General features: G+C 40.3%; 2 protein-coding genes across 2 annotated transcripts; both read right to left on the bottom strand.

Moving 5' to 3' along the window:
* Positions 1–950: 950 nt before the first annotated feature.
* LOC116709372 (uncharacterized) lies at positions 951–2,616 on the bottom strand. The gene is made up of 2 exons (XM_032547852.1): positions 2,408–2,616; positions 951–2,316 (listed from the first exon to the last, which is right to left on the bottom strand). The coding sequence occupies exon 2, from the start codon at positions 2,096–2,098 to the stop codon at positions 1,283–1,285; it is 816 nt and encodes a 271-aa protein (XP_032403743.1). The 5' UTR covers positions 2,099–2,316; positions 2,408–2,616; the 3' UTR covers positions 951–1,282.
* A 3,325-nt stretch (positions 2,617–5,941) lies between these two features.
* On the bottom strand, positions 5,942–8,043 carry LOC116708626 (uncharacterized). Its single transcript, XM_032546556.1, has 2 exons — positions 7,835–8,043; positions 5,942–7,743 (listed from the first exon to the last, which is right to left on the bottom strand). The coding sequence occupies exons 1-2, from the start codon at positions 7,953–7,955 to the stop codon at positions 6,218–6,220; spliced, it is 1,647 nt and encodes a 548-aa protein (XP_032402447.1). The 5' UTR covers positions 7,956–8,043; the 3' UTR covers positions 5,942–6,217.
* Positions 8,044–10,989: the final 2,946 nt, after the last annotated feature.

Below are 10,989 nucleotides of genomic sequence, written 5' to 3'. Positions count from 1 at the left end.
TATTTGGGTTGTCCATTGCACTGGACACATTTGGGTGATTTTGGGTGTACTCTATGATAGATGTGTAAGTGGCATGTCTTCTATGGTGAGGTGGGGACTTAGCTACCCCTCATCTTCCCTAATTCTTCATTGAATAGCTCTTAGCTGGTCGACCATTTTGGTCTTGTATGGAGGGTATACTTGGGTTACATGTATTGTGGTCAGGTTTGTAAATTTATTTTTTATTTTTTTCTCTCCTGGTGTGTTTATTTTTTTGTGTTTTATTTTGTTTTTTATTTGGGTAGCGTGCCCGCAATCTAGTGTAAAACAGTGGGGGTGAATGTAGCAGTGTGATGTTATTACACTAGATTGTAAAGTGAGAAGCTATTCCGGTAGGAAATTATATGAGCACCGACAGCTTTTATTTTGAAAAGACGACCAATCCATTTCAAAACAGTGGGTAACTTCCTGTCCCAAAATTATTATCTTTATTCAAATTTAATATGTTGCAAATAAAACTGTGAATTATTACCTTTAATTTTTAACATATTGAGTTCATAGATTGTTGTTTAAAGTATCAGTTCGGAAGTTAAAAAGAAAAGTTATCGGGTCATACCATTATAATCTGTGAAAGGTTTTCCCACGCTTTCCGTCGCGCTCTTTCTGTTCGGATTCCGTGGGAGAAGGTATGAAGGTTTGCTTTCTGTGTTTAATAAGTGTATTTTAAGTGTAATAAGTATTAGTTTTATTACTGTTTTTGTTAAACAATGGGTGTCGAAGCCCTTAACCTGCAGTTAGCAGTTATCTAGCTGCTCTTCTGATACATGAAACATTGCTTCATCCATGTGCTGAAAATAGTATTGTTCATGATTAAACAGGCGCTGTGGAACACTGTGAAAAGAAAAGCCTGTTCTTGAGTACTATTTTCTGCCATTTGAATGCAGGTATGTGATGTTTCATTATTATTTTTGGTGGGATTATTTGGTTTAATTATTCTGTTTAATTATTTCTTTTCTTATTCATGTACTGTTTAAGATTATTATGTCCATGTTTGGGCTTAGTTATTAATTAGTGTTGCAATTGTTTTTATTTTGCAAGGTAAATGTGTTACTTTACACAAGTCACACGCTCTTTCTGTTCGGATTCCGTGGGAGAAGGCGCTGTGGAACACTGTGAAAAGAAAAGCCTGTTCTTGAGTACTATTTTCTGCCATTTGAATGCAGGATCATTAAAAGTGATTTCCAATCAGCTGTGGTCTGGCTGTGGTCACTCTTCTACAAGACACAACGCAGAGTCAGCTACGCTACATGTGCATGCTGCTGAGAACGTAAACGGCCTTCTTCCTTTTGGGCGCATACACTGTCAGCGTGGCACCAGTGGTTGAAAACACCTGAGTGGTGAATTCAGTGCGATCCATCTGTCTAGCGGACTGAGGAATTTCCCGGCTTCTCTCGTTGACTGTGCCGAGGATAGTGGTTTTCCGGCTAAGCAGTCGTTGTGCAAGTGACAGTGATGTAAAGAAATTGTCCGTGGTTACAGTTCTGCCCTTGTCCATGAACGGTTCCATCAGCCTCATCACTACAGTCTCGGACAGTCTCTCCCCGCTGGGACGACTGGGGTCCTTGCCAAGATATGGGAAGGCATTACAGATGTACTGTGATTTCAAGTCGCAAGCCACCCAAAACTTGATGCCAAACTTGTCCGGTTTTGTTGCAATGTATTGCAGGAAACAGCAGCGAGCCTTTGATGGATAAAGCTGTGCATCAATAGTGATGTGTCGACCAGGGTTGTAGGATGCGATGCAGTTAGTGACAAACGATCCCCAAACATCGGAGATTGCAGCAAACTTATCGGTCTCCGCTCGCTCACTGCGTGTAAGCATGTCATCAAAGCGTAGGTGTCGCATGATGTTTTGGAAGCGGCTTCGGGCCATAGTTGCAATGATCCTTGGGTTTCCCAGGTTTGCTGACCAGCTGTCACATAGTGATGGAACCTTGTTCACCCCCCGCAAGATGACGACGGAAATAAATGCCATTAGTTCCGGGAGATCCATGAACCAATCCTGCTGCTCCGTGTGACGTGCATGTTGAGTTGTCCATTCTTGAATGCTACGAAGCATGTCAAGAGTGATAAAACAGAGGAAGCTCTGAAGGCGACTCTGGATACTTCATCTGGCCTCAGCGCTTGGCTCTCCATCTGTGGCGTACGGTTCTATTGGAGTGAAATCGAGATGTGTCCCCACTTCTTCTTCACGCCACACTGTGCCATCTTTCGCGGTCTGTGACGGCTCACTCCCCAAACGAGCTCTCTTTTGTGGTGGAGGGAGAGTCTCCTCATCTGCAAGATAAACAATTTCAAATTAACTTTTTGTTTGGTTCTAAATAAAAAATAGTCAGGAAAATAAAATAGGTATGTTGAGAAATCTAACCTGAAGACAGCTCAGAGTCCGAATCCGGTTGAAGGTCTATGTCTTCTCCATCTGAATCCCAAGGGCTGGCACTGCTCTGAATCAGTTCCAATGCCTTCTGAGTGGTGCACCTCGTCTGCATTTTGTTTCTTGTGAACTAAATAGGTGAAGCAGTCCCTTATTTATACTCCACAGCACAAAAGGCTGTATGCAAATTTGCATGTGCAAAGTCTTCCAGATCTCTTGCTTACACTTTTTGTATGATTTTCCACTCCTACCTTCTGGCCTGACGGTCAACGGCCACATTTACAATTGAAGAAGGGATCCTAATTTGAGCCATCAGAGTCGTCAGTTTGGTATCAGGGTCGTTTGACCCTCTTTAGGGACTTCAGGGGGGAGGTCAAAAACCCAGCAGATAGAAAACAAAAACTGTTGGTATGTGGTGCAATTTTGGCTAAAACATGCTTCCTCTTAATTTAGTAAATTAATCAAGTTCAATATTTAATATTTAATTTAAAAACACGCCTGCAGAAACTTTTAAGACTTTTTTGTCTTTTAGTTTTTTGAAAAATGCCCTGTGTCCATTTCTACTTTAGATCTCTATGTTGTTTACTCTATTTAGTAAACAACATAGAGATGTTGCATTTATAAATTATTTCAAAACATTTGAGGTTTAATGAAAAAACACAAGTAAGCTTCTTTCAAAGCCAAAACATTCATTAAATCTGTCAAAATGGCTGCCAAGACAAACCAGTTTGAGGCCGACCAAATTGGTCTATTACTCTATTTAGTAAACAACATAGCCTAGCTTGTTTTCAATCCTACATGCTCACAGTATCGTACAGCTAGCTAATATATTCTACAGAAAGTATGTAAAGTAGAAGACACTTTACAGTTTTGGTGGATTAACTTTCATTACAAGTTTGAACTGGTTTAATTTCAGTGTCAGTTGTTAGCATAACCAGAGCTAATGGCTGTTATGCTAGGCTACTGATAGCAACGTAGCTTACAAACAAGCTAATTTGATATAGGTGTTATATTGTAAAATAGTTCTTGTGTATTTTATAGATTCTTTTTGTTATAATACTGATCAAACTCATCAAATTAATTGTTTTTAAAGCCACAACATGATTCATTAGTTATGTTAACCAAGACAAACTTTAAGCCAATTTCTCCCCAAAACCGACGAAACTGCTCCAAGTTTAATGTTACATCATTAAACTGGAAGTACCAGAGAAATCATTTAACATTTAACATTTCTACCTTTGGAGCCCAGAGACGGGTCGACTGACCTGAAGGATTTTAGCTAGCAGTCGCTTTTGTTCTGTAAATAGGCCATTACCTTATAATTACCCTGGTAATGGCCTCAACGCATCTCACAGTTGCACAATTGTTCCTTAGACTTAGACTTAGACTGACTTTATTGTCATTTTGCATGCACAGGGTCAATGTTTGACGTTTCAATGTTGTGAGGTTACTCCAGAGTAAAATAAAATACAGTATAAAATATGAATATAAATCTAAATATAAAATATAAAGTGCAGGACTGACAGTAAAATAGAAGTTATTTAGAGAGTTCAGCAGTCTGATGGCAAGTGGGAAAAAGCTGTTTCGGAACCAGGTGGACCTGCACCGGATGCTGCGGAACCTCTTTCCAGAGGGCAGCAGGGAGAACAGTCCATGGTGGGGGTGTGAGGGGTCACTGATGATGTTTCGGCCTCGGGACACGCATCCTGCATCGATGGTTGACCTGACACTTCGCCCTTTTGCCTGAGCTGGGTGTGGAAGGTTGTTGCCGAAGCAGTTTCTCCTTGTGTGCCTTCTTATCACTCACATGAGAGTTAGCCAACTCTTTTGCAAGCTCAACCAGGAAGTCCACCCGTCTCTCCTGCACCCCAATGCATGCCTGATAAAGCACATGTGCATTCAGTGCTGCCATGTCAATCATGTTTGCCAGGTTTGCTGACCAGCTGTCACATAGTGATGGAACCTTGGTCACCCCCTGCAAGATTATGACTGAAATAAATGCCATTAGTTCTTGTGAACTAAGTAGGTGAAGCAGTCACCTATTTATCCTCCACAGCACAAAAGGCTGCATGCAAATTTGCATGTGCAAAGTCTCCCAGATTTCTTTTGCTTACACTTTTTGCATGATTTTTTGAGGTGGATCAACACAATTAATTTGGTTAGTTTATTTCTAAACTGTCATTTTAAACCCTCTTAGCTTTATTTAAAAGAAAAACATTACTAATTTCTTTTAGAAAAACCTTTGCATATTTCTTGAAACAGATTGTTTTGCAAACTCTATGTACATTTGGCAAAATGACCTGGATAATGCAGCACAACATCATGGATCAGCTGCAAAAGGTCACATCTCTCCAAAAACACTTCATGTATGCTTCAAAACTAAACTGAAGAGCATTACCTACAGGAGATCTGATCTCCTGTTGGTATCATAGATACCCACCCCCAACATGGACTATTCACACTTCTACCTTCTGGCCTGACGGTCAACGGCCACATTTACAATTGAAGAAGGGATCCTAATTTGAGCCACCAGAGTCGTCAGTTTGGACTCAGGGTCTTTCGACCCTGTTTCGGTACGTCAGGGGAGAGGTCGAAAACCCTGGTACTCCTTAAGAGGTCATACAAACTCCATGTTGATCATGATGCTTTTTAGTTATTACTAAGCTAAGCTAACATGTTTATTTTTAAAACAAACTATAATCTAGACTGATTTTTTTAATTCACAGAAAATTTAAACACATTAAATAACTACAGATGCTGTTAATGATGTAACATTAAACTTGGAGCGGTTTCGTCGGTTTTGGGGAGAAATTGGCTTAAAGTTTGTCTTGGTTAACATAACTAATGAATCATGTTTTGGCTTTAAAAACAATTAATTTGATTAGTTTGATCAGTATTATAACAAAAAGAAACTATAAAATACACAATAACTATTTTACAATATAACACCTATATCAAATTAGCTTGTTTGTAAGCTACGTTGCTATCAGTAGCCTAGCATAACAGCCATTAGCTCTGGTCATGCTAACAACTGACACTGTAAATAAACCAGTTCAAACCATAAGCTTGTAATGAAAGTTAATCCACCAAAACTGTAAAGTGTCTTCTACTTTACATACTTTCTGTAGAATATATTAGCTAGCTGTACGATACTGTGAGCATGTAGGATTGAAAACAAGCTAGGCTATGTTGTTTACTAAATAGAGTAATAGACCAATTTGGTCGGCCTCAAACTGGTTTGTCTTGGCAGCCATTTTGACAGATTTAATGAATGTTTTGACTTTGAAAGAAGCTTACTTGTGTTTTTTAACATTTCTACCTTTGGAGCCCAGAGACGGGTCGACTGACCTGAGGGATTTTAGCTAGCAGGCGCTTTTGTTCTGTAAATAAGGCCATTACTGGCGCATCAAAGGAAGGGGGAAAGCTTAACTCCCAACTAACTGTCTAGTTAGTTCTATTCAGTATATTGTATTTTATAATATAAATATTATATATATTATATTTAGCTTAATTTTATTTGAGCAAAAAAGCACAATGAATTAATTATAATATTTTAAATGGAGAATTAGAAATTTTACAGCCAGGTACAGCTGTGAGCAATGACCAGAAGTATTTGTGTCTAAGTCAAGAGGACTGAAATTCCAGCATGAGAAATATACAAAAGAACAACTTTTATTTGTTTAAATGCTTTTTATTTTTGTCATTAAAAACGATACGAAAAATACAAGAAATAAAACAATTCCACACATATTTACACTAGGCACAGTGGGGGGCTGAGCGGCATGTCCTTGTGTGAGTGGCATTTCAGCACTCATTCAGCAGTCTGTCTGCACTGTCGGAACATACCTGGCACTGCCAGGGAATGACCCTGGTGCATTTGCCACATGTGTATTTGTAGCAGTTAACGCATCTCACAGTCGCATTATTGGTCTTGCATCGATGGTTGACCTGACACTTCGCCCTTTTGCCTGGGCTGGGTGTGGAAGGTTGTTGCCGAAGCAGTTTCTCCTTGTGTGCCTTCTTCTCACTCACATGAGAGTTAGCCAACTCTTTTGCGAGCTCCACCAGGAAGTCCACCCGTCTCTCCTGCACCCCAATGCATGCCTGATAAAGCACATGTGCATTCAGTGCTGCCATGTCAATCATGTTGTAGAACACCGCAACTGGCCATCTCCGTGTTCCTGCACGCACGCTGTACTCCCGCACCATTTGGTCCATCACATCCACACCGCACTTTGTTTTGTTGTATTGTGTGACCGTGTTTGGCTTCCTTTTGGTGGTATCCTCAGTCTCAACCACGCTGTGCATGCTGCTGAGAACGTAAACGGCCTTCTTCCTTTTGGGCGCATACACTGTCAGCGTGGCACCAGTGGTTGAAAACACCTGAGTGGTGAATTCAGTGCGATCCATCTGTCTAGCGGACTGAGGAATTTCCCGGCTTCTCTCGTTGACTGTGCCGAGGATAGTGGTTTTCCGGCTAAGCAGTCGTTGTGCAAGTGACAGTGATGTAAAGAAATTGTCCGTGGTTACAGTTCTGCCCTTGTCCATGAACGGTTCCATCAGCCTCATCACTACAGTCTCGGACAGTCTCTCCCCGCTGGGACGACTGGGGTCCTTGCCAAGATATGGGAAGGCATTACAGATGTACTGTGATTTCAAGTCGCAAGCCACCCAAAACTTGATGCCAAACTTGTCCGGTTTTGTTGCAATGTATTGCAGGAAACAGCAGCGAGCCTTTGATGGATAAAGCTGTGCATCAATAGTGATGTGTCGACCAGGGTTGTAGGATGCGATGCAGTTAGTGACAAACGATCCCCAAACATCGGAGATTGCAGCAAACTTATCGGTCTCCGCTCGCTCACTGCGTGTAAGCATGTCATCAAAGCGTAGGTGTCGCATGATGTTTTGGAAGCGGCTTCGGGCCATAGTTGCAATGATCCTTGGGTTTCCCAGGTTTGCTGACCAGCTGTCACATAGTGATGGAACCTTGTTCACCCCCCGCAAGATGACGACGGAAATAAATGCCATTAGTTCCGGGAGATCCATGAACCAATCCTGCTGCTCCGTGTGACGTGCATGTTGAGTTGTCCATTCTTGAATGCTACGAAGCATGTCAAGAGTGATAAAACAGAGGAAGCTCTGAAGGCGACTCTGGATACTTCGTCTGGCCTCAGCGCTTGGCTCTCCATCTGTGGCGTACGGTTCTATTGGAGTGAAATGGAGATGTGTCCCCACTTGTTCTTCACGCCACACTGTGCCATCTTTTGCGGTCTGTGACGGCTCACTCCCCAAACGAGCTCTCTTTTGTGGTGGAGGGAGAGTCTCCTCATCTGCAAGATAAACAATTTCAAATTAACTTTTTGTTTGGTTCTAAATAAAAAATAGTCAGGAAAATAAAATAGGTATGTTGAGAAATCTAACCTGAAGACAGCTCAGAGTCCGAATCCGGTTGAAGGTCTATGTCTTCTCCATCTGAATCCCAAGGGCTGGCACTGCTCTGAATCAGTTCCAATGCCTTCTGAGTGGTGCACCTCGTCTGCATTTTGTTTCTTGTGAACTAAATAGGTGAAGCAGTCCCTTATTTATACTCCACAGCACAAAAGGCTGTATGCAAATTTGCATGTGCAAAGTCTTCCAGATCTCTTGCTTACACTTTTTGTATGATTTTCCACTCCTACCTTCTGGCCTGACGGTCAACGGCCACATTTACAATTGAAGAAGGGATCCTAATTTGAGCCATCAGAGTCGTCAGTTTGGTATCAGGGTCGTTTGACCCTCTTTAGGGACTTCAGGGGGGAGGTCAAAAACCCAGCAGATAGAAAACAAAAACTGTTGGTATGTGGTGCAATTTTGGCTAAAACATGCTTCCTCTTAATTTAGTAAATTAATCAAGTTCAATATTTAATATTTAATTTAAAAACACGCCTGCAGAAACTTTTAAGACTTTTTTGTCTTTTAGTTTTTTGAAAAATGCCCTGTGTCCATTTCTACTTTAGATCTCTATGTTGTTTACTCTATTTAGTAAACAACATAGAGATGTTGCATTTATAAATTATTTCAAAACATTTGAGGTTTAATGAAAAAACACAAGTAAGCTTCTTTCAAAGCCAAAACATTCATTAAATCTGTCAAAATGGCTGCCAAGACAAACCAGTTTGAGGCCGACCAAATTGGTCTATTACTCTATTTAGTAAACAACATAGCCTAGCTTGTTTTCAATCCTACATGCTCACAGTATCGTACAGCTAGCTAATATATTCTACAGAAAGTATGTAAAGTAGAAGACACTTTACAGTTTTGGTGGATTAACTTTCATTACAAGTTTGAACTGGTTTAATTTCAGTGTCAGTTGTTAGCATAACCAGAGCTAATGGCTGTTATGCTAGGCTACTGATAGCAACGTAGCTTACAAACAAGCTAATTTGATATAGGTGTTATATTGTAAAATAGTTCTTGTGTATTTTATAGATTCTTTTTGTTATAATACTGATCAAACTCATCAAATTAATTGTTTTTAAAGCCACAACATGATTCATTAGTTATGTTAACCAAGACAAACTTTAAGCCAATTTCTCCCCAAAACCGACGAAACTGCTCCAAGTTTAATGTTACATCATTAAACTGGAAGTACCAGAGAAATCATTTAACATTTAACATTTCTACCTTTGGAGCCCAGAGACGGGTCGACTGACCTGAAGGATTTTAGCTAGCAGTCGCTTTTGTTCTGTAAATAGGCCATTACCTTATAATTACCCTGGTAATGGCCTCAACGCATCTCACAGTTGCACAATTGTTCCTTAGACTTAGACTTAGACTGACTTTATTGTCATTTTGCATGCACAGGGTCAATGTTTGACGTTTCAATGTTGTGAGGTTACTCCAGAGTAAAATAAAATACAGTATAAAATATGAATATAAATCTAAATATAAAATATAAAGTGCAGGACTGACAGTAAAATAGAAGTTATTTAGAGAGTTCAGCAGTCTGATGGCAAGTGGGAAAAAGCTGTTTCGGAACCAGGTGGACCTGCACCGGATGCTGCGGAACCTCTTTCCAGAGGGCAGCAGGGAGAACAGTCCATGGTGGGGGTGTGAGGGGTCACTGATGATGTTTCGGCCTCGGGACACGCATCCTGCATCGATGGTTGACCTGACACTTCGCCCTTTTGCCTGAGCTGGGTGTGGAAGGTTGTTGCCGAAGCAGTTTCTCCTTGTGTGCCTTCTTATCACTCACATGAGAGTTAGCCAACTCTTTTGCAAGCTCAACCAGGAAGTCCACCCGTCTCTCCTGCACCCCAATGCATGCCTGATAAAGCACATGTGCATTCAGTGCTGCCATGTCAATCATGTTTGCCAGGTTTGCTGACCAGCTGTCACATAGTGATGGAACCTTGGTCACCCCCTGCAAGATTATGACTGAAATAAATGCCATTAGTTCTTGTGAACTAAATAGGTGAAGCAGTCACCTATTTATCCTCCACAGCACAAAAGGCTGCATGCAAATTTGCATGTGCAAAGTCTCCCAGATTTCTTTTGCTTACACTTTTTGCATGATTTTTTGAGGTGGATCAACACAATTAATTTGGTTAGTTTATTTCTAAACTGTCATTTTAAACCCTCTTAGCTTTATTTAAAAGAAAAACATTACTAATTTCTTTTAGAAAAACCTTTGCATATTTCTTGAAACAGATTGTTTTGCAAACTCTATGTACATTTGGCAAAATGACCTGGATAATGCAGCACAACATCATGGATCAGCTGCAAAAGGTCACATCTCTCCAAAAACACTTCATGTATGCTTCAAAACTAAACTGAAGAGCATTACCTACAGGAGATCTGATCTCCTGTAGGTATCATAGATACCCACCCCCAACATGGACTATTCACACTTCTACCTTCTGGCCTGACGGTCAACGGCCACATTTACAATTGAAGAAGGGATCCTAATTTGAGCCACCAGAGTCGTCAGTTTGGACTCAGGGTCTTTCGACCCTGTTTCGGTACGTCAGGGGAGAGGTCGAAAACCCTGGTACTCCTTAAGAGGTCATACAAACTCCATGTTGATCATGATGCTTTTTAGTTATTACTAAGCTAAGCTAACATGTTTATTTTTAAAACAAACTATAATCTAGACTGATTTTTTTAATTCACAGAAAATTTAAACACATTAAATAACTACAGATGCTGTTAATGATGTAACATTAAACTTGGAGCGGTTTCGTCGGTTTTGGGGAGAAATTGGCTTAAAGTTTGTCTTGGTTAACATAACTAATGAATCATGTTTTGGCTTTAAAAACAATTAATTTGATTAGTTTGATCAGTATTATAACAAAAAGAAACTATAAAATACACAAGAACTATTTTACAATATAACACCTATATCAAATTAGCTTGTTTGTAAGCTACGTTGCTATCAGTAGCCTAGCATAACAGCCATTAGCTCTGGTCATGCTAACAACTGACACTGTAAATAAACCAGTTCAAACCATAAGCTTGTAATGAAAGTTAATCCACCAAAACTGTAAAGTGTCTTCTACTTTACATACTTTCTGTAGAATATATTAGCTAGCTGTACG

The sequence above is a fragment of the Xiphophorus hellerii genome, chromosome 19 (assembly GCF_003331165.1).
Source record: "Xiphophorus hellerii strain 12219 chromosome 19, Xiphophorus_hellerii-4.1, whole genome shotgun sequence".
Classification (NCBI taxonomy): domain Eukaryota; kingdom Metazoa; phylum Chordata; class Actinopteri; order Cyprinodontiformes; family Poeciliidae; genus Xiphophorus; species Xiphophorus hellerii.
The sequence above is the reverse complement of the archived record's forward strand: the minus strand, read 5'-3'. Positions and strand labels throughout refer to the sequence as shown.

What these genes read in the sequence shown, in the direction of transcription:
- LOC116708626 (XM_032546556.1), bottom strand. Translation starts at nt 7,955, where the DNA reads ATGCAGACGAGGTGCACCACTCAGAAGGCATTGGAACTGATTCAGAGC. An exon ending in GGACTCTGAGCTGTCTTCAG is followed by an intron (nt 7,744 to 7,834) that starts GTTAGATTTCTC and finishes TTTATCTTGCAG; the next exon opens with ATGAGGAGACTCTCCCTCCA.
- LOC116709372 (XM_032547852.1), bottom strand. Translation starts at nt 2,098, where the DNA reads ATGCTTCGTAGCATTCAAGAATGGACAACTCAACATGCACGTCACACG.